General features: G+C 35.3%; 1 protein-coding gene across 1 annotated transcript; it reads right to left on the reverse strand.

Annotated features, from left to right (window-relative positions):
* Positions 1-16,016: 16,016 nt before the first annotated feature.
* On the reverse strand, positions 16,017-27,562 carry LOC141389110 (V-type proton ATPase 116 kDa subunit a1-like). The gene is made up of 5 exons (XM_073960157.1): positions 27,318-27,562; positions 25,354-27,246; positions 16,515-16,764; positions 16,270-16,444; positions 16,017-16,212 (listed from the first exon to the last, which is right to left on the reverse strand). The coding sequence occupies exons 1-5, from the start codon at positions 27,432-27,434 to the stop codon at positions 16,119-16,121; spliced, it is 2,529 nt and encodes an 842-aa protein (XP_073816258.1). The 5' UTR covers positions 27,435-27,562; the 3' UTR covers positions 16,017-16,118.
* Positions 27,563-27,739: the final 177 nt, after the last annotated feature.

Consider the following 27,739-nt stretch of genomic DNA (forward strand, 5'->3'; position numbering starts at 1 on the left):
GTACAATATGGGTGGCTAATGATAAATTGACAACATCTGTGAAATACTCAACCCTGCGTTCATCCAGTTGCTTAAGTATTACCATTGAGATTTCGTGTGGGCCCAATGCTTTGGATGATTTTACGTTTCGGATGACATCTGTAACATCGCTCATAGTTAATTGTGGTCATATCTCCTCGTCTTAGAGGACTCTCGGGGTACTCTATAAATTGCCGGTTAAAATAACACTCACACTCACTGTCACGTCGTTCAAAGTAATCGACGTTCTATCATTCTTATTTCCCGGATTCAAGAGGGAATTGACCGTTACCCATTGTTTTACTGTACCGACGTTACATTGCTTTAGATGGTCTAGCCACTTTTTACGCTTATGCTCGTCTACTACTAGCCTGTTGAATTCAGGTGTAAGTTCCCTAAAGGCCTCCTAAGGCCTAGGTTCATAAGATGACTTGCCTGCTTGCTTCAGATAAAAGAATAAAAAATAAAATAACAACCTAGTACGAAAATTGGGTCGGTCTTCTTTATTCTTTTATCATAGGCAAGCGGGCAAGGCTTCTTATGTATTGAGGCCTTTACTTAAGTTTTTTCTTAAAAAAAAGAGGGCAACTTAGTACGAATTTGGCTTAACAGTTCTTTATTATTTTGCCATAATACCATGCTGCTTATGTACCGAGGTCTTAAAGCCCAAAACACATCCAACGTTTCAGTAAAGTTGGGCGCCATTTCTGGTATAAGAATAAAATACGAAAGGCAATATAGTTCGAATTTTTCATTATTCTTTTATCAGATAAGAATTTTAGTCAAACTTTGAATGTGTTTTCGGCCTAAAGGCCTCGACACATAAGAAACATGGCATACTTGCTAAAGTCATATCTGGTAAATGGCTAAAGATCAAGTTCGACCTAATTCAAATGTGATTCTGAAATCTTTTTATTAGGTCGAACTTGGTCTTTAGTCTTTTATCAGATATGACTTCAGCAAGAATGCCATGCTTCTTATGTGTCGAGGCCTTAACTCTTTAGCTTTCGTACAACGAAGTTCTTCACGCTCATCTGCTAGTACCATCGCCTCTGGGAAATTTGGTCTATTTGCGGATATGCGGCCAGCAAGTATGTAGCGAGCGGCTGCAGCTGTGATTATCAGCCCTATTCTGAACATTCCCATGGGAACTGTTTCCCATGGGAGCGAAATTTCCCATTCCCACGTTTTCCATATTCTAAACGACGTGGGAAGAGCAAACCATGGGAGCTGAAATTTCGAAATTCGAAATTAGTTACACCAAATTATTATAGCATACTTTTGGGAGCTTTAATTTTGTTTTGTAATACAAAATGCCTATTTGCATTGAATTCGCGGTTTTTGAATTAGATTAGCAAAAGCACAACTCACTTAATTGAACAACCGTGCATTGATTTATGGATTTTTAAGTGAATGGAGTCAGCGATGTGTGATGTTGTTCTAATAAGCACATTTTCTTCAGAATGTGCGAATTGGTGTAAGCATTTATTTAATTAGTAGTCAAAAATAATTTTTGTGTATAAAGTAATCGGAATTTTTAAGTTTGTAACGAATTTAAAAATTTAACTAGTATATCGCTAGTTTTACTTATCCCTAATGATCGCTAGAACTCGTATTTTGCATATTAAAAAAAAAAATCAAAAAGATAAATTCGGATATTTTTCTCAATTATTACATATTTTTGCGTGTTATTACATATCGTCACCATAAATTTCCGAAGAGGTATCTCAAAAAAAAAAATAAATAAATAAAATACGTTTTTCATTGAATCTAAAACTAAAACAAGTGCGCTTGAAAAATTTCAATCTTCTACGTTCAAAAATAACGATCCCATTCAAGAAAAGGTATTTCGGAAAATGGAATAGCATTGCAATAATTTGGCATATATGTATGTACGTTTGTGTGATCGTTGTCGTGTCGTTGAGGAGACTAACACGTTTTCAATAGAACGTTAGTCGTCTGATTTAAAAAACCCGAAGGTTGTATTACGAAAATGAATAAAAGTTGTAAAGATTGTATATATTATGGTTATTTTCCAATATATTTTAATAATTATTGCCAAAAATTCTTTTGAAATTGATTTGTTTTTACTTTCTGTGCTGCGTTAACAGAATCAACCATGACTCTTTTTCTCGTATTTCAATACATATGGTCTGTTCCAGAACTGCAAAAATCTACTCATTTTTAGTACTTTTTCTTGTTTTGTTCGATAACATAAAGGAAAAATTTTTATCGGTGTAAAACAGTTAGATTCTTGCAGGTTTTTGTATCATATAAGAATATGCAAAATCCGAAGTCTACTAATGACATATTTTACAGTACATTTTGTATGCTTTTATTAAGCAAACACATGGCGATTATAAATATTTGCAATAATTTTGTCGTGTAGGTGTCTTAAAATATGAAATTTCATAAAAATATGAAATTTCTTGAAATTTTTTTTCAAACTCCCACACTGTTTGCTGGGGAGATTTTTCCCACAAAAAGACACAAAATTCTCCCACAATTCAAGATACAGAATGTATACTTTTTTCCCATGGGAACAAATTCCCAATTCGAACTTCATTCAGAATGAGGGGAGATGGGAAATGGGAAAAAAACTCCCACAAAATGTTGTTCAGAATACGAAAATGTGGGAATGGGAAAAAATTCCCAACTCCCATGCGTTCAGAATAGGGCTGTATATCTTGGAATATATTCTCAGCTATCCGAGGTTCTGAGAGAATGGAAAGCTCCCTGAAGCGGTCATTGGTAAATTCTCTGAACCTTTGCCAATTTTGCTTTGCTTTTCCATGGTTTAAAAAAGATACGCCGGCCAGAGGTTATGAAGTCAGGTGGCCTGTTAATGGAGACGATGATAGTAAGATGATCTGAGCCAAGGAATATCATCAAGTTGCCAGGACACGTTATTTATCAGACAGTTCATTTATGGTAAAGTTTGGCTAGATGTAGCAATCTCCTCCTATATATGGGAGAGGTTTTGGCGTAGCAATATACGGGTATGTTCTGAGGTACACTTCACCTCTCACTTCACGTTCAAACATTTTGATCATCCCATTTAGATTAGATTTACTAGGGTATTTAAAAAGAAGAATACGCCCTAGTCCATCCATAAAATACTCGAAAAATCAGCGTAAATGGGGTGAACAAAATGGTTGAGGCGTGAAGTGAGAGGTGAAATGTGTCTCAGAACATACCCGATTACTTCTATCGCAGTAGCCCCGAAGTTGGCTAAGACTACAGTAGCCTCGGACTTGCACTTGTTCCCTACATAGATGTATTACATCCCATCGATGTTGACGTGTGAAAGATGTGGATTTGACAAACGGAACGGATCCATGGTTCGGGATTAATCTCTATTCCGGAAAGGTTTTTTAAGCTTGGGAGCCATAGTCTTAGACGAAAAAATTGTACCGTCGTATTAGGTGGCGCGAGGACAACTTTTTGCAAAAAATTGAAAATGATACGAGACCTGGGCCCTATTCCTCGAAACAACTTATCGCTTTTCATTTTGCATTTATCAAAAAGTAGTTATTTTGGAAAGTGATAACCTTTTTTTGTTCCACAAAATTACTTTTCAATTTCCCTTGCACTTAGCAAATTTGTCTATTACTGTTCTTTTAGCACAGTTGTTGTGCTCTCTTGCTCAATTTTTCCGCCATATTGGTAAGTCTCTCAGTTCTCTTGCAAAGTGTGAATGATATTTGTTCCACAGAACGTTTTATCACCTTTGCATTATTTTTTACTTGGCAATAATAAATAAGACATGTAAAATTGAGACGAGCGAAAAAATGAAATGAAACTGATATTATTAAAAGGCAATAAAATAAAATAAAATAAAATAAAATTAAATAAATTAAATTAAACTGAAATAGAATGAAACAAACTAAAATAAAATAATATAAAATAAAATAAAATAAAATAAAATAAAATAAAATAAAATAAAATAAAATAAAATAAAATAAAATAAAATAAAATAATATAATATAATATAATATAATATAATATAATATAAAATAAAATAAAATAAAATAATATAAAATTAAACGAAATAAATGAAATTAAATTAAAATAAAGTAAAATAAGATCAAATAAAATAAAATGAAGTAAAATAAATAAAATAAATAAATAAAAAATAAAATAGAATAAAATAAATTAAAATAAAACAAAATAAAATAAAGTGAAATAAAATAAAATTAAGTGAAATAAAGTAAAATAAAATTAAATAAAATAAAATAAAACAAAATAAATTAATATGAAATAAAAATAAAATAAAATAATTGTAATAAAGATTAAATAATAATTAAACGAAATAAATTGAAATATGTAAGATCAAAATAAATCAAATGAAGTAAAATAAAATAAAAAATTAAATGATATAAAATAAAAAATAAAACAATATAAAATGAAGTGAAATAAAATAAAATTAAATAAAATTAAAGTTAAAAAATAAATAAAATAAAGTAAAATAAAATTAAGTGAAATAAAATAATCTAAAATAAAATGAAGGGAAATACAAATAAAACCAGTAAGAAAAGGATCAAAGTCGGGCGGGGCCGACTATATGATACCCTACACCACTGTGAATATGTAAAATATAAATCGGAGAAAATCGGGGAAAATCGTTAAAATACCTAAAATCGGGAGGTACCGTTATATGGGGGCTACAACAAAACATGGACCTATCTTAACAATTTTAAGTGGCGAAATTTCGTGGCCACTGGGAACCACATATGTAAAATTTCAGCTAGTTCAAGCAAAAAATGTGGCTAAGATCCCTAAAATACCGTAAATCGGGAGGTATCGTTATATGGGGACTATACCGAACCGTGGACCTATCTTGACAATTCTTAGTGGAGCAATTTCGCGGCCATTGCGAACCTCAAGTGTAAAATTTCAGCTGGTTTGGGCAACAAATGCGGCTAAGATCCTTAAAATACCTTAAATCGGGAGGTACCGTTATATGGGGGCTATATCAAAACTTGGACCGATATAGCCCATCTTCGAACTTGATCTTCCGACGGCTAAAAAAATGGTATTCCCCAATTTTCAGCGAAATCGGTCAACAAATGCGACCTGTATGTTGCGAACGGACGGACGGACGGACATGCATAAATCGACTCAGAAAGTGATTCTATGTATATCCCTAGAAGGAACTATGGGTCTATCTCGCTTCCTTTTGTATGTTACATACAAATGCACTAACACATAATACCCCTTACCACATAGTGGTGTAGGGTATAATAAAATACAATAAAATTAAGCGAAATCAAACAAGTAAAAAGCGTTATGTTCGGCATAGAGTAATTAGTTTTCTTTCTCCACAAAGTAGAGAAGTTACTTGTCAAATTATAACTAATTCATTCTAGAAATATATCTAAAAACCTTAAAATAGCTGAAATCGGACGGTACTGCTATATGGAGGCTATAAAAAAACGTAGACCTATATCCATAATTTTTTGTGGAGATTGATTGACTGAATTATACCTAATTCGGCCTGGAAATGTAGCTAATAACCACAAATTAGCTGAAATAGGGCGGTATATGGGAGCTATAATAAAAGATGGGCCTATGTCGGTAAGTTTTGGAAGCATATTAAAATTAATTCGTTCTGAAAATGTAGCTAAAAGCCTTAAAATAGCTGAAATCGACGGCACTGCTACATGGGGGCTATAACAAAGCTCAACTTCCAACTTGATTTAAGACACGTGTGAACAGCATTTAATCCCCCTATCTCAACTCGTTCGGAAGATAGCGTGATTACAACAGACGGACGGATGTGGTTAAATCAACTTAGAATTTTACGCTGATCAAAAATATATGTATATACCTTATAGGGTCGCAAATGATTATTTCGATGAGTTACAAATGAAATATTATGGTGGAGGGTATAGTAATAAATAAAAATAGTCTCTTAAATAGAGTTTAGTCTAAATGTAAAATCGAGAAACATCGATTTGTGAGGTTGTTCGCAGGGTGGAAGTTCGGAATGGGGTTGTTCGTAGGGTGGAATTTCGGATAGTGAGAGTTCGAAGTAGGATGGTTGATTCAGAGGGTAGAAGTTCGGAAAAATCTTTACAATTTCTTGTCATAACCGTGTTTTCAGTATTTCCGAACAAAATCTCGCTTTAACAATGTACATTGGCAAAGAGAACGTTTACCTCGCAAATTTAAGGCAAACTTATCAAAATTTGATCTGCAAAATCAAAATGCAGAGTTTTCTGTGGAACGAAAGAGCAAATTTTTTTGCAAAATCTTAGCAAAATACGCTTTGCCGTTACAACTTTTCACTTAGCAGAAATAACGTTTGTGGAACAGAAATCAAAAAAAGAGCTACATTATTTTGAAAAGTAAGCAAACTCACTTTATAATTAACAACTTATCACTTATCAAAAAATAATGGTTCTGTGGAACACTTAACTTTGAGCATTGTCAAAAATATTGATAAGTGCAAAATGAAAAGTTGATAAGTTGTTTCGTGGAATAGGGCCCTGGTCTTACACTTCACTTTTGCGTAAATTTATTTTTGTTTATTTATTGAGATACCAAAAAGAGTGGGCCGATGTTCCCATATTAGAACATAGTCTATGTTTAAGAGAAATATTCCTATGTGCAAAGAATAGAAAAAAAAATACCAATCGTACCGACGAAATCGGAACAAATTTCGGACGATACGTCAGATATCTGATCCGAAATCGTAACGATATCTTAACGAAAGTTGTATGAAGTGGTTGACATAATTTCGGAGCGGCATCGGATCGATTTCGGTCCGATTTCGTAACGAAATCTGAAGAAAATCCTTGGGAAATTCGGAAAGGAAATTTCATTCCGACATTCGTTCCGAAATCGGAACAAAATCTGAACTATTTCTGCTCCGAAAAATCGTTTAAAAATCGGAACGAAATCTGAACGATATTTGCTTCCGAAATTGTTCAGACGTGTCGGACATCAGACATTTGGTTTGCTAGGACACCATATGCTTTTTCACATGTATGACATCAGCTGGTCCGTATATTAGTATACGGAAAGTGACAACATACATGATTTTGGTCCTTAAAAAATCTTTTAAAATTCATCTGTTGGTCCTTGAACCAAATTTCTGCTTGAAAAAAAAAATATTCCTTAAATATCCACGATTAGGCCAATAATTGGTCCTTGAAAGATATTTAAAAAAAAATCCACCATTATTAAACTATTGGTCCTTGAAATATATTCTTCAACAATCCACGACCACTGGTCTCGCTACCTTGAATAAAATATTCTTTTATAGCGAAAAATTGTGAAGTTTTGTGGAGGAGGCACCGGAAGGCTTGAGCCGATAAGGTCCATTTTTGAACTTCACCTAATTTGAAGCAAATATTACTACAGGTAATGTTTGAGCTATTTTGCCCATTCCAAATTTTCTGAAACTGATTTCACCACAACATACTAGGAGGCACATTTTTTATATTAAGCCTATAAAGATAAAGAAGGTCGAGCCAATTTTCAGAAGCAATCGAGGCAAGCAAGTGAGGCAGCTTATGTACACAGCCCTTTACCTTGCCTGCTGTTTTATTTCTGACATAATAAAAACAAGTAAGAACGGCGTTAAGTTCGGCCAGACCGAGTTGTATTGCAGTAAAATGGAACAATTAGTTTCCTTTCGTTTACAAAGAAGACTAAATACCAAATTTCAGCAAGTTAGGTAAAATAATGTGGCAAACCTTCAAAATACCAAAATTCGGGAGGTACCGTTCCATGGGGGCTATATCATAACGTCGACCTGTACCTGCAAATTTTTGGCGGAAAGTTTTTAGACTCAAAGAAGACTAAATACCAAATTTCTGATGTTTCGGTAAAACCTTCAAAATAACGAAAATGGTATGCTTCTATGGAAGATATGGGAACCAACGGACCTATACTGACTCTTCTCTTCTGGAATATTTTATAACCCCATGAAAGACTAAATAACAAATTTCAATCTTTCGGTGGAAATGGAAATACCGGAAATAGGGAGGTACTGTTCTATGGGGGCTATACTAAGGTGTGGACCTATACCGACAAATTCCACATGGAACGTTTAGTACCGCAAATGAAGACCAAGTACCAAATTTCAGCCATTTCGGGGGTTGCTGTGGCCACAACCCGTCTATGGGGACTATATGAAGACGTGGACCTATACCGACAAATTGCTGGTGGAAGGTTTTATACTCCCAACGAAAACTAACTACCAAATTTCAGCCATTTCGGTGTGATAATGAGGCTAAAACCTTGAAAATACCGAAAATCGTGTGGTACCCTTCTATGGAGGCTATATGAAGGCGTGGACCTATACTGACAGATTTCATATGGAGCCTTTAATACCGCAAATTAAGACCAAATACCAACCTAAAACCTTCAAAATACAAGAAATAGGGAGGTACCGTTCTATGGGGGCTATGTGAAGGAGTGGACCTATACCGACGAATTCCACATTGAACGTTTAATACCGCAAATGAAGACCAAATACCAAATTTCAACCATTTCGGTGGATTATTGTGACCACAACCTTCAAAAGACCGAAAATCGGGAGGTACCGTTCTGTGGAAGCTATATGAAGGCGTAGACCTATACCGACAAATTGCTGGGGAAAAGTTTTATACCCCCAACGAAAACTAAGTATCAAATTTCAGCCATTTCGGTGTGATAATGAGGCTAAAACCTTCAAAATACCGAAAATCGGGTGGTACCGTTCTATGGGGGCTATATCAAATCCTGGACCGATATAGCCCATTTGCAATACCAAATATCCTATCAGTAGTTGTCAATTATCAGCACAACTGAAATGAAATGTTGTATTATTGATGTCAACCCAACTGGGTTGTCGATAAACGTGTTATCGATCAGTGTTTTTTCAAACTTGTGAACTATAGGTCTGTACGATAACTTCGCAAGTGAAAAGTACATGCAAGTACTCAGCAAGTTCTCAGTAACGTCTCTCCACCAATTTTACTCTCTCGAAGCTAAAAATTTGCAGATTGTTATCGAACAGCAATTTGCAAAAACATGCAAGAAGTCAGGTGATTTGAAGAAGAAGATGTTGGCGGAAAAGATTAAATAAAGAAATAATAAAAATGTAGTCACCACAAACTACAAAATAAGTTATTTTATTTACATTATCGTTTTCCATAATTTATTTAATAATTTTTCCCTTTTTTATTTCTATTTATTTTAATAACCAAACGTTTGTTTATGTTTTTGCCAAAAAATCCGCCACAAAACATTCGAATTTAAATCAGCTGATCAAACTTGCAAGTTCCTACAAGAAAAATTTTCCTTGCAAAAACTTGTAAACAAAACTCTTCAAAATTCTCTCTCCAAATTCGCTCTCTTTTACCCTACAAGTTTGTTATCGAACAGCATTTTGTAAAAGTTTTTTCAAATTTGTACAAACTTTTGGGTTATCATACAGACCTTATATATTAATCCAGAAGGCACAATTCGCCAAAAAAAAAATCTATTTTAAAATGATAAGTTCAGTGGAATTATTTTTGATGAAGAAGAAAATGTACAGGACATTACATCTATTAGAAGAAATTTGAGGGAAAGTCGAATCCATTGGAATTACCCTCTGCACTGTAAGTTGAAGCTCATGTTGGAAAGATCTGTATAATCAGTAAATTATTTAAGGTTTAAGGCCGTATTTTCGATTGAAAAGTATGCCGTATCTTACATTGTGGAAACGTTAAAGAATGAAGAAGGTTGCAGATCAACAGCAATACCTCCACTCTTAAAAGTGTGCGCTGCGTTGAGATTTTTTGCGGAGGGGAATTTCCAAAAGTCCCATGACAATGATTACAACAATTGCATTGCTCAATCTAGGTATATTGTCGAACGTATTGAAGGAAGTTGTCCACTTGATAGAGGACAAATTGTGCCAAAATTGGATCGTTTCGAAATTGTCGGAGAAGGGAAAAAAAACAAAACAAAAATCATTTTTATTCAAAAACGAAATTCCCTGGTGTTGTCGGATGTATAGATGGAACCCATGTGCACATTGGATTTGCACTCAATTTATCAATTAATATTTCAAACTGTTGTTTTGTTGTTATTTTCACCATATTTTTGACACACAAAATTAATTAATCATGCAAATAATCAACAATTGTTAAAAAATGTTTTTTCCTTTCAATTTTACTTGTTTTTTTCTTCGAAAGTATTCACTGCAACTGAAAATAACTGGTTGCTGAAAAATAGCCGGTTCGTCAACTGAGATTCGCAACTTCAGTTGAAGGTTGCCATACATAACGTAATTTTGACAACTCCACTCAACGATAATTGCTATCGAAAATCGACCCCTTAATTTAATTATACCCTCCATATTATGGTGGAGAGTATGATAAAAGAATAAAGAAGACAAAGGCAACCTAGTTCGAAATTGGGTCGGCCATCTTTATTCTTTCATTTTTATTATGTCAGAAATGAAGCAATGCATGAAAGCCAAGCGGGACGAAACTTCTTATGTACCGAGGGATTAAAAGGCTGAGGTTATAATTATGGGACTGTCATTTCAATACTCTTATTTGGCAAAACCGGATCTATTAAATCCAGTGGGTTTTTCAAAACAAGGTATAACTCGGTAAAAAGTTCTGCATGCCAACATTAAATTCTTAATTTTTGTCTTAATTTATTATCACGATTTTTTTTATTAAAAAAAAAAAAAAACAATATGAAACAAATACCAACTACACACCATTTCGTAAAGTACAATTCAAAACTGTGTTCAGTTAATTTAAAGTAAAAAATAGATAACAAAAAAGTTTCTAATTTACCAGATAAGATAATAGAAGAATAGAATTAAGAAAACAGGAACAAAAATAATAAAAATATGTTATTAATTTTGGTTTCAATATTTCAGTATATCTTAAATTAACTACAAGTGTTCATATGTGGTTCATTAAAACAATATTGAGGAGTATTTTTACAATTAATATCCTATGCCATATTGAAAACAAAAATTAAATTAAAATTAATTATTCCTTAATAACAGCTTAATTACCTGATTGATTTATTTATATAACAAAATAATGATTATTAAATATAAGTTAATTAATGATATAATATTTAATGGGAATTATTCATTTGTAGATATATCTAAAAATCAGTTTCATTTAAATATATTAAGACATGTAAAAATATATGTATATAATAAGGAATTTAAATACTTTACAAATAAAATTTATATCGCTATTTTAATATGTATATAGGTATATATATCTATTTTTATTATTATAAAAATATGTCATAACACGTTAAAAATAAGTTCAGTTACTTATTTTTTGGGTTAGACAAAAGTCGGTAAAATCAAAACGCAAAATTATGAATGAAAAGTCTCAATAAAAGTTAACAAGACTATTTCTTTCGGTAGGAATTCGCGACAACTTTATTTTGGTTAACAAACTTAAGCTGTAAATACATCCAACGTTTCAGTAAAGTTGGGCGTCCTTGAAATATATTCTTCAACAATCCACGACCACTGGTCTCGCTACCTTGAATAAAATATTCTTTTATAGCGAAAAATTGTGAAGTTTTGTGGAGGAGGCACCGGAAGGCTTGAGCCGATAAGGTCCATTTTTGAACTTCACCTAATTTGAAGCAAATATTACTACAGGTAATGTTTGAGCTATTTTGCCCATTCCAAATTTTCTGAAACTGATTTCACCACAACATACTAGGAGGCACATTTTTTATATTAAGCCTATAAAGATAAAGAAGGTCGAGCCAATTTTCAGAAGCAATCGAGGCAAGCAAGTGAGGCAGCTTATGTACACAGCCCTTTACCTTGCCTGCTGTTTTATTTCTGACATAATAAAAACAAGTAAGAACGGCGTTAAGTTCGGCCAGACCGAGTTGTATTGCAGTAAAATGGAACAATTAGTTTCCTTTCGTTTACAAAGAAGACTAAATACCAAATTTCAGCAAGTTAGGTAAAATAATGTGGCAAACCTTCAAAATACCAAAATTCGGGAGGTACCGTTCCATGGGGGCTATATCATAACGTCGACCTGTACCTGCAAATTTTTGGCGGAAAGTTTTTAGACTCAAAGAAGACTAAATACCAAATTTCTGATGTTTCGGTAAAACCTTCAAAATAACGAAAATGGTATGCTTCTATGGAAGATATGGGAACCAACGGACCTATACTGACTCTTCTCTTCTGGAATATTTTATAACCCCATGAAAGACTAAATAACAAATTTCAATCTTTCGGTGGAAATGGAAATACCGGAAATAGGGAGGTACTGTTCTATGGGGGCTATACTAAGGTGTGGACCTATACCGACAAATTCCACATGGAACGTTTAGTACCGCAAATGAAGACCAAGTACCAAATTTCAGCCATTTCGGGGGTTGCTGTGGCCACAACCCGTCTATGGGGACTATATGAAGACGTGGACCTATACCGACAAATTGCTGGTGGAAGGTTTTATACTCCCAACGAAAACTAACTACCAAATTTCAGCCATTTCGGTGTGATAATGAGGCTAAAACCTTGAAAATACCGAAAATCGTGTGGTACCCTTCTATGGAGGCTATATGAAGGCGTGGACCTATACTGACAGATTTCATATGGAGCCTTTAATACCGCAAATTAAGACCAAATACCAACCTAAAACCTTCAAAATACAAGAAATAGGGAGGTACCGTTCTATGGGGGCTATGTGAAGGAGTGGACCTATACCGACGAATTCCACATTGAACGTTTAATACCGCAAATGAAGACCAAATACCAAATTTCAACCATTTCGGTGGATTATTGTGACCACAACCTTCAAAAGACCGAAAATCGGGAGGTACCGTTCTGTGGAAGCTATATGAAGGCGTAGACCTATACCGACAAATTGCTGGGGAAAAGTTTTATACCCCCAACGAAAACTAAGTATCAAATTTCAGCCATTTCGGTGTGATAATGAGGCTAAAACCTTCAAAATACCGAAAATCGGGTGGTACCGTTCTATGGGGGCTATATCAAATCCTGGACCGATATAGCCCATTTGCAATACCAAATATCCTATCAGTAGTTGTCAATTATCAGCACAACTGAAATGAAATGTTGTATTATTGATGTCAACCCAACTGGGTTGTCGATAAACGTGTTATCGATCAGTGTTTTTTCAAACTTGTGAACTATAGGTCTGTACGATAACTTCGCAAGTGAAAAGTACATGCAAGTACTCAGCAAGTTCTCAGTAACGTCTCTCCACCAATTTTACTCTCTCGAAGCTAAAAATTTGCAGATTGTTATCGAACAGCAATTTGCAAAAACATGCAAGAAGTCAGGTGATTTGAAGAAGAAGATGTTGGCGGAAAAGATTAAATAAAGAAATAATAAAAATGTAGTCACCACAAACTACAAAATAAGTTATTTTATTTACATTATCGTTTTCCATAATTTATTTAATAATTTTTCCCTTTTTTATTTCTATTTATTTTAATAACCAAACGTTTGTTTATGTTTTTGCCAAAAAATCCGCCACAAAACATTCGAATTTAAATCAGCTGATCAAACTTGCAAGTTCCTACAAGAAAAATTTTCCTTGCAAAAACTTGTAAACAAAACTCTTCAAAATTCTCTCTCCAAATTCGCTCTCTTTTACCCTACAAGTTTGTTATCGAACAGCATTTTGTAAAAGTTTTTTCAAATTTGTACAAACTTTTGGGTTATCATACAGACCTTATATATTAATCCAGAAGGCACAATTCGCCAAAAAAAAAATCTATTTTAAAATGATAAGTTCAGTGGAATTATTTTTGATGAAGAAGAAAATGTACAGGACATTACATCTATTAGAAGAAATTTGAGGGAAAGTCGAATCCATTGGAATTACCCTCTGCACTGTAAGTTGAAGCTCATGTTGGAAAGATCTGTATAATCAGTAAATTATTTAAGGTTTAAGGCCGTATTTTCGATTGAAAAGTATGCCGTATCTTACATTGTGGAAACGTTAAAGAATGAAGAAGGTTGCAGATCAACAGCAATACCTCCACTCTTAAAAGTGTGCGCTGCGTTGAGATTTTTTGCGGAGGGGAATTTCCAAAAGTCCCATGACAATGATTACAACAATTGCATTGCTCAATCTAGGTATATTGTCGAACGTATTGAAGGAAGTTGTCCACTTGATAGAGGACAAATTGTGCCAAAATTGGATCGTTTCGAAATTGTCGGAGAAGGGAAAAAAAACAAAACAAAAATCATTTTTATTCAAAAACGAAATTCCCTGGTGTTGTCGGATGTATAGATGGAACCCATGTGCACATTGGATTTGCACTCAATTTATCAATTAATATTTCAAACTGTTGTTTTGTTGTTATTTTCACCATATTTTTGACACACAAAATTAATTAATCATGCAAATAATCAACAATTGTTAAAAAATGTTTTTTCCTTTCAATTTTACTTGTTTTTTTCTTCGAAAGTATTCACTGCAACTGAAAATAACTGGTTGCTGAAAAATAGCCGGTTCGTCAACTGAGATTCGCAACTTCAGTTGAAGGTTGCCATACATAACGTAATTTTGACAACTCCACTCAACGATAATTGCTATCGAAAATCGACCCCTTAATTTAATTATACCCTCCATATTATGGTGGAGAGTATGATAAAAGAATAAAGAAGACAAAGGCAACCTAGTTCGAAATTGGGTCGGCCATCTTTATTCTTTCATTTTTATTATGTCAGAAATGAAGCAATGCATGAAAGCCAAGCGGGACGAAACTTCTTATGTACCGAGGGATTAAAAGGCTGAGGTTATAATTATGGGACTGTCATTTCAATACTCTTATTTGGCAAAACCGGATCTATTAAATCCAGTGGGTTTTTCAAAACAAGGTATAACTCGGTAAAAAGTTCTGCATGCCAACATTAAATTCTTAATTTTTGTCTTAATTTATTATCACGATTTTTTTTATTAAAAAAAAAAAAAAACAATATGAAACAAATACCAACTACACACCATTTCGTAAAGTACAATTCAAAACTGTGTTCAGTTAATTTAAAGTAAAAAATAGATAACAAAAAAGTTTCTAATTTACCAGATAAGATAATAGAAGAATAGAATTAAGAAAACAGGAACAAAAATAATAAAAATATGTTATTAATTTTGGTTTCAATATTTCAGTATATCTTAAATTAACTACAAGTGTTCATATGTGGTTCATTAAAACAATATTGAGGAGTATTTTTACAATTAATATCCTATGCCATATTGAAAACAAAAATTAAATTAAAATTAATTATTCCTTAATAACAGCTTAATTACCTGATTGATTTATTTATATAACAAAATAATGATTATTAAATATAAGTTAATTAATGATATAATATTTAATGGGAATTATTCATTTGTAGATATATCTAAAAATCAGTTTCATTTAAATATATTAAGACATGTAAAAATATATGTATATAATAAGGAATTTAAATACTTTACAAATAAAATTTATATCGCTATTTTAATATGTATATAGGTATATATATCTATTTTTATTATTATAAAAATATGTCATAACACGTTAAAAATAAGTTCAGTTACTTATTTTTTGGGTTAGACAAAAGTCGGTAAAATCAAAACGCAAAATTATGAATGAAAAGTCTCAATAAAAGTTAACAAGACTATTTCTTTCGGTAGGAATTCGCGACAACTTTATTTTGGTTAACAAACTTAAGCTGTAAATACATCCAACGTTTCAGTAAAGTTGGGCGTCATTTCTAATTAAAGAGCAAGGGTAACATAGACCGATTTTTTCTTTATTCTTTTATAAGAAATAACGCCCAGTATTACTGAAACGTTGGATGTGTTTTCAGCTTTACCGGAAAATTTTCGTTAGTTACCGAAATTATAAGAATTTTAATTTGACCCATTTTTGTCAGTTACAGAATTCCACTAAAGATCGATTGTACGATTTTAATTGTAATAAAAGTTTCAATGATTTTATTTATTTGCATTACCTTTAGAGGACGTTTATATTTAACAATTTAATTAAATATTTTTTCTTTTTTTATTTAATGTTTCTTTGAATTCATAACAAAAGACTTTGAACTTCTTAAATTTTTCTAAGAAATTTATTATGAATTTGTACAATTAATCCTCATCATCACATTCCAGGATAGCCTTAAAGCTGAATGGTTGAAATTTGACACCCTCACCTTTATAGAATTTACTCATAAATTCGACCCTGAAATTGCAAACATATTTAACAAAAAATATTGTATCTTCAATTTTCCAAACTTACCAATGCAAACGCAGGGTATGCAAGAAAGCCGACAAACCCTCCATCATAATCATAATGGCCATGGTAAAGAATGCCCAAACGGCAAAAAATATAAATATAAATACGGCGCCCATATAATTTGGTATGTGCAAGGACATACCAGACAAAAGACGAGTCCACAGTACATCTGACAATTCTATAAAGGAAAAAGTTTATATTAGTTTTTGGCCGGCGAAAAAAAAAAGAAAATACAATTGACAACTTACGAGCATGGGCCAGTGACAAGGCCCATAAACGTAAATAGGATGCAGTGTGAGAAATGGTACTCAGCACATATTCAATGGTCTCAATGCCTTGATGAATCCAAATTTCGCTCATTGGTTCGTTATCATGTCCTCCGCCTTCTCCGTGAACAACATTAGTATCACAGTTACCAGTTTGCGTTACATCGACGATAACTGCTGTATCTGCTTCGTTCATTTGTAACGTACTTGGGGATTCAAAGTCATCCAAATGCTATAAAATGTGGAGGATTTTTTCAATGGTTTTATTTTTTAAATATATTTTATAATCCATTGTTTTATATATTTATATTTTTTCATTAATTTATGTACATGTTTTTATGACTATTTCAGAATGATTGACTATAAAACTGGCCTGTCTATGATTAAGAAACCTAAAAAATTCCGGATTGATTCGAATATTACTATTTTCGGAAGTCAAGTTCACACAAAAAGGAAAAGAGAATTGAATAGGATGGATGTAGAAATAGATATAGAAATAACGCCAGAAAATTGTATCGACGAGTCAAACATTAAACAAATGACTGCTGGGATAACTTCGACAAAGGGAATATGGTATCGGATCGGATACGCTTAGTATGATAATGATATAAGAGGAACGCCTCCCCGACCTTCTTAAGACTGAAGACACTAGTAGGACATTGAATATCATCTTCCCACTCACAACCTAGGTGGATGAAAGCGTGCGCATGCAAATTAACGCAGAATAAGCCTGCTCTCCATTGAGAAAGACTGTGGAAAAACACATAAAAATGCCAGAGGTGAGTCCATATTTAATTTTATTTTGAAATATAATTTAAAAATATGCAATAGGGGTAGCTTAAAATAAGAAATGGAATTTGACATAACCCATACCAAGATAATTAGAAACCGGAGAATATTCGAACAAGTAAGAACAGTGTTAAGTTTGGCCGGGCCGAACTTGTTATACCCTCCACCACGAGCGGAATTGAAGTAAAATGGAATAATTAGTTTCCTTTCGAGCATGAAGAAGACTTAAAGGGCTGAGTACATAAACTGCCTTGCCTGCTTACTTCTGATAAAAGAATAAAAAAGAAAAGGGCAACCCAGTTCGAAATTTGTTCGACCTTCTTTATTCTTTTATTTGTATTATGTCAGAAACGAAGCAGGAAAGCAAGGCAACCAGGCGAGAAGCAGTTATGTAGCCAGGCCTTAATACTAAATTTCAGCAATCTCGGTAAAACACCGTTCTGTGGAGGCTATTTCAAAACGTCGATCATTACCGACAAATTTCTGCCGGAAAGTTTGTAGACTCAAAGAAGACTAACCCCCAGTTTTTGTAAAAATTTTTATTCTTCTTACACGAATTGTCAAATTTTGTAGATCGATTTATTCGCCTTAGCGCAAATGTAGAGCGCTGATTTTTAAATGAGGAATTCTTAACTATATATGGAACTCATCTACGAAAAATAAAATCTGTATGTCATCTGTGGGCTGAGCTATGGATGCCTAAATTATTACTAAAATAGACGAACGAACAAAAATAAGTTACAAAAACTGGGGGTAAATACCAAATTTCCTATATTTCAGTAAGCGAATGTATCTAAAACTTATAAAATACCGAAAATCAAGAAGTACGCTTCTATTAGGATAAAGGAAGACATGGTCCTATACTGATAATACTCTTCCGGAATATTTTATAACCCCTTGGAAGACTAAATAACGAATTTCAGACATTTTGGTGGGATATTGACGTCACAACCTTCAGTATTACGAAAATAGGGAGGTACCGTTCCGAGGGGCTATATCGAAACGTGTACATATACTGACGAATTTTAATCGGAAATAGGGGCAAAATGAAGGCGTGGACCTTTACAGACAAATTTCTGGTTAACAGTTTTATATCACCAACGAAGACTAAATACCAAATTGCAGCTATTTTAGTGGAATATTGAAGCCACAACCTTCAAAATACCGAAAATCGGGAGGTACCGTTCAATGGGGACTGTATGAAGCCGTGGACCTACGCTGACAAAATTAAGAGAGGACAGTTGAGTACCCCCAACGAAGTCTAAATACCACATTTCAGCTATTTCGGAATAATATTTAGGCCACAACCTTCAAAATACCGAAAATCGTCGTACCGTTCTATGGGGGCTACATGAAGGCGTGGGCCTATGCCGACAAATTTAAAGGTGGATATTTTATACCCCCAAAAAAGATTATGTACCAAATTTCAGTCATTTCGGTGAAACATTGAGGCCACAACCTTCAAAATACCGAAAATCGGGTGGTACCGTTCTATGGCGGCTATATGAAGGCGAAGATCGATACCGACAAAATTCTGGGGGAAAGTTTTATACCCTCAAAGAAGACTATGTACCAAATTTCAGGCACTTCGGTGCGATAATGAAGCTAAAACCTTCAAATACCGTGTGGTAACGTCCTATGGGGGCTATATCAAAACGTGGACCGATATAGCCAATTTGCAATACCTAACATCCTAGGAGTAATAGAAACTTCTATGCCAAATTACAAAGCTTTATCTTAAAAATTGTGAGCTGTATCTTGATTTCAACAGACAGACGGAAGGACGGATAGACGGACATGGATAAATCGACTTAGGATTTTACCCTGATCAAGAATGTATAGACTTTATAGGGTCTCCGATAAATATTTCGATGTGTTACAAACGGAATGACAAATTTAATTATACCCTCCATAATATGGTGGAGGGTATAAAAATATTCCATATTAGACCATATTAATATTGGTCTATTTATAGAAAAGAGAGAGAGAGAAAATAAAGAAAAGAAAATAGTGACTCCGGTATCAGGTCTGTTGGATTTGTAGGACATGCGAAGACGTGTAGTGTAATGTGTGGTGATTGGTCTCATTTTGGTCACGTATCTGATACATGGACAGTACAATAGTACTTTTTTTCAGTAACCCGCGGGATTGCTTTTAGGTGCCTAGAGATGCCAGAACGATATCTATGGATTTGGTCTCTCTAGGTAGGACTTTCTCATCGTCGCTTATGGGTGGGGGTCTCCAGCGTACGATGACCTACCAGTTTTGTATGTGCCTGCTTCAGGGCATTTTGTATGTCATCATTCGAAGGAGTTTGAAGGATGTTTCGAAGTTCATATCTGATTGGGGCATTTTTTTCAGATGTCGGTCTGGTGTAAGTTTCATTATTGGGATGGTCTAATTTGCGACATTTTATTGCATGTTGCCCTGTTAGTAACGCACAGTAGGATTTCACCGGCAGCAGCTTAGCTTTTTAATGTATATGTTTTCCGGCGACATTGGAGTGGCACCCGTTAGTGATACGCGTTGCAGTATTTTGAACCATTTGGCGGTTTCTCCATTGTGTATCGCTGCTTCCTAGAGCCAAGTTGAGCCTGCTTCAGGGCATTTTGTATGTCATCATTCGAAGGGGTTTGAAGGATGTTTTGGAGTTCATATCTGATTGGGACATTTCTTTCAGATGGCGGTCTGGTGTAAGTTTCATTATTGGGATGGTCTAATTTGCATGTTGCTCTGTTAGTAACGCACAGTAGGATTTCACAGGCAGCAGCTTAGCTTTTTAATGTAGATGTTTCTGGGAAGACCTATTACTTTCTACGTTGTTAGGATGGTCTCCTTGTCTTTCCGCCAGATAGTACCCGCTAGCGATTTTAGTATCAGACCAAATGTGAGCACCAACACCAAGTGAGTTTTCCCACTTTCTCCTTTATGTTGAAACAGCAAAAAGACACAACTCACGGCGAGTTCACATTCATAATCACCCTGATTTTGTTTCTATACCCTACGTTCCCCGCCACCACCTCAGCATGTTTGCAAAAGAGGTACAGGTTGTTGGAAGTGACGCCCAATATTTTAGTATTCTTGGCTTGGTCGTCGTTGTTATGGGTTAACGTGTGGCACATGTTAGGTCCTAAAGACAACGCCCTATGTGACACCACGGAGAGGTTAGTGTTCACTTGATATGAAAGAGATAATGGCAAAGCCCAGCCATGTTAAAGTCGGCCGGGGCTGTTGATTAATATCTTTTATCCCCTGCGTCACCTAAACAAAAATAATATTTTACTAAACACTGATATTGAAAAATTGTTGGAACTCTATCGACGTCATATAAACCACGATCTGTACCGGCTATACAATGACATCAGTATAGTTAAACGTATCGAGATAGAACGATTGCATTGGCTAGGATATGTTATAAGAATGAGCGGTGATGAACCAACTAAAACGGCGTAAAATTATGGGTTTCATGGCAATCACGCAGCACTAGAAAGTCAAGGCTTCGATGGAGTAAACAAATAGAAGAGTAAATGGGAAAAATGCGGTATTCCAAATTGGAAAAATAAAGCAACAGATAGAAAGGAATGGAAATCATTTCTTAGTTCGGCTAATATTACAAATGTTCTGTAGTGGGTCAACTACGTGAGTAAGTTCAAGTGCACACGCAAAACGGTTCGGGCCATTTTTAACATGGCAAGGCCCAGAACTTATCTTGGTCTCTCTTTCACCTCAAATGGGCACTAAGGTGTAACATGGGGAAGTGGCTTTGACTACCGTTAAAAAATAAACCCATATAAACTTAACGTCCCCATCAAACGTTTTAAGGACCATGATCTGTGAATCTGAACCTGGAATTTTCGAACTCTTTATAGAGAAGATGCAGTTTACGCACTTCCAAAATACAAGACCGACATTACTGTCATACAGGAAATACGATGGATTGGAAAAGGCGTCACAACAACACCTAAAGGCACCGGAAATGACTTAAGCAAGAATGACAGCCGCTTATGTGCCGAAGCCTTTAGCCACATGCTGGAAGACTGGACTTCTTATCCCGATAATGAGGAAGCCCAATGTCTTGAAACGGTCGCAAAATCTATACTTGGATACCAAAAATTACCAACTAGTAAAATCAGGAGTGTCATAAGGCTACTGAAGAGAGATGCGGCATACAGGGCAACCATGCATTTAATGCAGTGTTCACCAACAACAACAAATGCAACCGCTTCGTTTGTGTTGGGCACACACATACACACGAGATTATCTATCCCTCTCTAGATAAACATCGTGTGCGTTATTTCATTGCTAAAACAAAGAAGATAATCGGTGGTGAGAGTAACGTTGAAACCCACCACAATTTAGATTGTGTGTGTTCACACAGACACGGCTCGCGAACCCAGTGGTGATTAACACTGGGGCCTAATTACGTGAATCGATTCGATCGAGTATTTGCTCGTGAAAAAGATTTCGACACGATAGAAAAGCGGCATGACGAGATTCGATCGAAATCGTTGATCGAATGTTTCGAGAGTAACCGGTAATCGAACTATGAAAACCTATGTGTACTATAGGGAATATTATGAAGGTAGATGTAAAAAAGGTGTTTTTTGAAAGCAAGAACAAAAAACAAAACAGAATTATGAATGAAAAATGTAAATATTTGTGGAATTTGTTGAAAAATACATTCAATAATAATTTCGGAATGAAGTTGTGCTATGAAAATAAGAAAATTATTAATTCTTGCAAAATCTTTTTGACATTGTTGTATCGGATTGCTGATACATCTACCTTAATAATCCTCTCTCAAAATAAATGAGAGAGAGAGTTTGGTGGATATTTTTCCATTAGCCACTCTGAGAGAATATTTCCTTTGGTAAACAACGGGGGATGAAATGTTTAAAATGTACTTCCCTTATACAATAAAGGCTATTAATATTAAATATTTTCTTTTTCTTTTTTCCAGAAATGCTTATTTTTCAACTTATTTTTTAACGACTGCAAAAGTAATTTTTGGTTAATGATTGCATGCATTTTAATTCTAAATTTATCACAATTTCTCAAAACGACTGCAAAGGACTTTTCCCAATTTCTCTTGTTATATTGTCTAAAAAATGCTGCCAATTATTTACTAACATCGTTTTTCTTCTATAAAACGACAACAAACAACAATTTTTACATTTTAAACAAAAAGACAATAAGGAAATCTTTCATTTTATTTGTTTACGATAGGTAATTTGGCCTCGAGAAATTACTCGCAAATTTATGCTCAATTACTCGATAATTTTACTCGATAACGAATGTTGTCATCCCAACTTTGAGTACTCAGGTCGAAACAACTCGATATCGAATCACATAATTAGGCCCCTGATTTAATGACAACAAGAAGCGCCATGGAAGAATGTCGGGAGAAGAGATCAAGAGAGAAGTGTATTTTCTGAAGGAAAAAGAAAGCAAGAAAAACGTGAGAGTGATAATCTCGAGATGTTCAGGAGCCAAAAATTTTACCAGAGTGTAAAACACACCAGACTGAAGGTTATGATACAGGCCCATTCTCCTGCAAACATGTTGAAGGTAATCCGGTAAATGATATAGATAGCGTACTGAGGATCTGGAAGGAGCTTTTTATACTCTCAGCATTTATGCTAACGAGGGTATAGACACTTTCATACGGGCAAAATGTGCCTCATCGTTTAGACCCCAAGTATGTTTGGACGAAATGTGTTTCAGACAATTTGGAGTTGATTTAGCCATGTCCGTCCGTATGTTTGTCTGGCTGGCTAGAGCGCACGACAGCTATCGAACGGATCAACCGATTCGGTCCAAAATTTTGCTTTCGTAATATGTTGACCAAACTTAGTTTAAGTTCGAGGATCGTATATCGGTCCAATCCTTCCGGTACCTCCCCCACAAAAGTTCGGAAATGTTTTGCGCGCGATAACTATTTAAGGAAGTAACCGATTTGGTACATACTTTGCACATCGTGAAATTTCTACCAGATGAGGTTCCAATATGGACTGAATCGGTCCACTCCTTCAGGTACCTCCCACACAAAATTTCGGAAAATTTCAGTTTAGGACCTGTTAATGAATCGCTTTGATTTTTGTTGTAGCAACTTGTATTCACTGCCCCCATTTAACGGAATAAGTTTCTTCAGGGGCAAGTCCATACTTCTTGAGAAAATAGCCTGAAAGGCACAAAAAAGCCCTATGACACCGTGTGTAGCGGTTGGAGCGCAAGATAACTCTCGAACGGATCTGCCGTTTAGGTCCACAATTTGGTCTTCGTAATATTTTGTGCAAACATAGTTTAAGTTCGAAGATAAGCCATATCGGTCCACTCCTTCAGTACCTCCCCCACAAAATTTCAAAAATTTTCGGAAAAACTGTGCGCACTACAACTCTTGATGGGAGTGACCGATTTGATTCATAATTTACACATCCTTAAATAGCTACCAGATATATATCAGGTTCGAATGTGGACTATATTTGTCCACTCCTTCCGGTACCTCCCACACAAAATTGTGGATACATTCACTTTAAGACCTGCTCTCGAACCACTTTGATTTTTGTTGAAGCAACTTGCATTCGCTGCCTCAATTACGGCAGTAAAAGTTTTTCAGGGGTAAGTCCATACTTCTTGAGAAAACACTCCTAAAGTTGTAAACACCATATGTAGTGGCTGGAGGGCTTGAACCGAATATTGCGTTCGTCCACACTTTGGATATTGTAATATTTCTTCGAATATTTGATGAAATTCGAGGTAGTGCTTATAGGTCCACTCCTTCCGGTTTCTCCCCCACAAAAGTTCGAAAATATTCGCTAAATTTGTACGCGCGATTTCTTATAGACGTAGCAACCGATTTGGTCCAAACTTTCGATCTCTAAATATTGTCGAAACTTAGTTTATGTTCAAATTTGCGCCATATCTGTCCAATCCTTGTGGTATCACCCACACAAATTTTAACATTTTTGTGTGTTTTCCGATGGTTTTCCTAGTGGTCCTGTTTGCAGCGATATTATGTTTTTCGTAGGCTAGTGTGATAAAAAGCCCTATCTATCGATATCCCCACAAATTTTTGAGCTTTAATCATATCCATACTTTTGTCGGTATGCACCCAACATTTTGAAAACCCCCCTAAATAAATAATTTTTTTTTTTTTTTTTTTTTTTTAGAAAAAAGTATTTCTATCCACAAAAGCTGCGGCAAAGCCGACTGATACTTTTTTACTGGTTTTTTAAGCTTTTCGAATATGGGCGGCGATAAAGATACCCCAGAACCAATCCGAAAAGGCGACATTGAGAGTTTATCATGGGGCCATGACAGCATTGACAGCTAAAGAGGTAGCAGAAGTTGATGGGCTGCCTGCCGAAACTGTTGAAGACCGATGGTGGGTGGCAATCATTTGATTACCAATACTTGGCTGGGGGAATGCATAACCAACAATTGGAACCTTAGTCTGCTATGTCCGTGCATATGAAATGAGACAAGACGACTTGTGCCAACTACAAAGGCATAAGTCTCCTAACCAACTACATACAATAGGCCATATCTTCACTCTACGCCAAATCCTAGAAAAGACCTTTGGAAAACAGATCGACATATACAACCAGTTCGTCCCCATTAGGTCAAAGGTATTCCGATCAATAGTTACTCTCTTAACAAAAATCACACTCTATGTATGTATCCGAAGCATGGGTTATTGCGAAACCAAATGAGGCGAAACCAAATGAGATTTATTTAAGAATATGCGTTGACGGCGAATGTCGGCGTCGAATAAATTACGAGCCATTGGATTTCAACTGTCACATCCATTAAATGAAATCATCAACTGAATTGCAGATTTGCTCTTATTTGGCGTATGGAACTGAGAGTTAAAATCCCCTGGATTTCATAGATGTAAAGGGGTAAGATTTTTAAAAGATTTTTTGGGGCCGATTCTTCTATAATTATAAACATAATAGATTCCGGATTGATTCGAATATTACTACTAGTTATTAGAAATATATAATATAAGAATAATTTACTCACAACTTACCTGAGGATTCGACTGGCGTGTGAATCTAATATACAACGGCATGCCCACCAACATCCACGGTATGCAGATAAGGGCTACAACAACCAGTATAATTTCCAATTCACGTTGACCGGCAAACATTTTCGCCTCACAGCCAGGTAATACCTCCGATGATTTGAATAACATCATATCAATGAACATAATCAGCACGGAAGGAGCACAGCCAGGTGTATCTGACAAAATATTTGATTTGGCAGAATATTTAACCCATTTGTAAAACATCATGAAGACCATGTAACCAAACAATACCAATAAGAAAATAATTTGTGGCAAAAATTCCAAAAGAATGCTGACATAACGTTTGAAATGGACATAATTGACCACCGACATGCAGACACCAAATATCATGTGTACAACACCGAAGATAATGGACAGCTTCATCTTGTAGGTGTTCAAGAAGATAATTTTATTGTCGGCAAATTGCCAAATGGGATCTATGCCCATAACGTAAACACCATCTGTGGCATAACGTGGATCTAGAGTAAGGCCCCAAGGATTTGTCCATACAGTGGTAAGATTATAACGTATCTTCCAAGCGCTTCCGAATACATTAACCGCTTTTCCAAACACATCATTATAAATAAAGCCCGTGTAAATGGCAAACAGACCCATAAAGGCGATAATATAACGACCGGCAAAGAATATGTTCCAAATCTCACCACCATTCCGTTTACGGGCCAATCTCTTTTCGTCCACAACCATCCATAAACCAAAAAGGAAGAGAATAAACCCGTGACCCATATCACCAAACATTACAGCAAACAGGAAAGGGAAGGTAATGCAGGTATAGAGTCCTGGATTGGCCTCACGATAGTTGGCCATACCGTAAGCATCAATTAAATTCTGGAAACCACGAGTAAATCTATTCGTGCGAAAATATGTTGGTGGAGTGTCATTAGTTTTCTCCACAACATTTAGGAATGAGGGAACATGGCTACCAGCAGCCTTGGAAGCTTTCGTAAGAGCGTATTGCACAGCAGGCAAATCACATGTGGGCACCCAATATTCACCAATCAAACACTTGCTGGTAACATCCTGATTGAGTAAATTCATGACATGATAAACGGCCTTCATCTTTTTCACCATAGTCGTCCATTGCATTAACTGTGGGCAGACGGCTGTTAGAACACTTTTACGCTGATTTTCTGTTTGTTGCAATATCACCTTTAAATCATCTAAACGGGACCTTAAGTCTTCGATCATTTCATTTCTTCTCGCATAATCCTCGGGACAGGGATACATTGAGGCATGGAAGCCGTTACAAATTTTGTTTACCTTCAATCTTAGCTGTTCACCTTGAAAGAAGGCCACAAAAACAGTTTTATATATAACATTACCCGTCTTGGGGTCTTCGAATGAGTCGTTCAATTGACAACGCTTCAGATAGACATTGCCGCGGGCCACACGCCACAACATGCGCTCAAAGGCAAATTCTCTATCACGTCTCACTACACCGGCCACAAAATCCAATTGTCGACCACCAGCCTGATAGTAATAATCTTCGGCCGTTTTTTCCTCTAATTCCATATTGACAACGTTGCTTTCCTCCAGAAAACCCTGGGTCTTTTCCAATACCCTTAACATTTCTGTTAGCTCCAAATAATTGGTCTTTAGGTTTGTGTAGTTTTTTGATAATTCACTTATTTCATGTTCGTTTTTCTCCAATTGGCTCTCCAGGGTGATCACATCACGGGGCTTTGGGGTAGGTGGCATGGCCTCAGGCTCCAAATTGGGTATTGATATTTCATCTTTTTCGATTTCATTTCGTATGAAATTAATTTGTCGTTCCATTTCATCACAGCGCCTAATTTCGGAGATAAATTTGCGTTGACTCGAGGTTTGATTTCCGTTCATCTGTAAGGCGGTTAAAGAAGGCTTTGTTATTGTATGCTCTTTGAAAATAAACTCGTTACATTTGCACTCACATCACGGAACTCTACAAAACCATTTTCGCCAAATTCTGCAATTGTCTCATATGCCGCCTCCGGTTGCAGGAAAATCTGGCACAAGGACATTTTCTCACTACGAAACATGTCCCCCATTTTAAAGCTGCTATTTGTCTGATGTTCACCTTAGTTCCAAGGTATTGTTTGGAGATAGATACTCTCTGCCTTTATAAAAATTGATAATGATCTTCTGTGGTGAGCTGTTGAATGCCAACTGATTACTTGCATTTAAAACAATTGCAGTTATCTATCGATTGGTGGTCAACTGACGATCGGGGATCATATGAAAATTTTATCAGATAATAGATTTTTTTCCAGCTGAGAGTGGGGAGTATTTTAAGAATAACCTGAGTGGTTATTATCTAGGCTGGGAAGTCTAGAAAACAAAACAAAAAAAAAAA

The sequence above is a fragment of the Musca autumnalis genome, unplaced genomic scaffold, assembly GCF_047663935.1.
Source record: "Musca autumnalis isolate F117 unplaced genomic scaffold, ASM4766393v1 scaffold_1, whole genome shotgun sequence".
NCBI classification, from domain to species: domain Eukaryota; kingdom Metazoa; phylum Arthropoda; class Insecta; order Diptera; family Muscidae; genus Musca; species Musca autumnalis.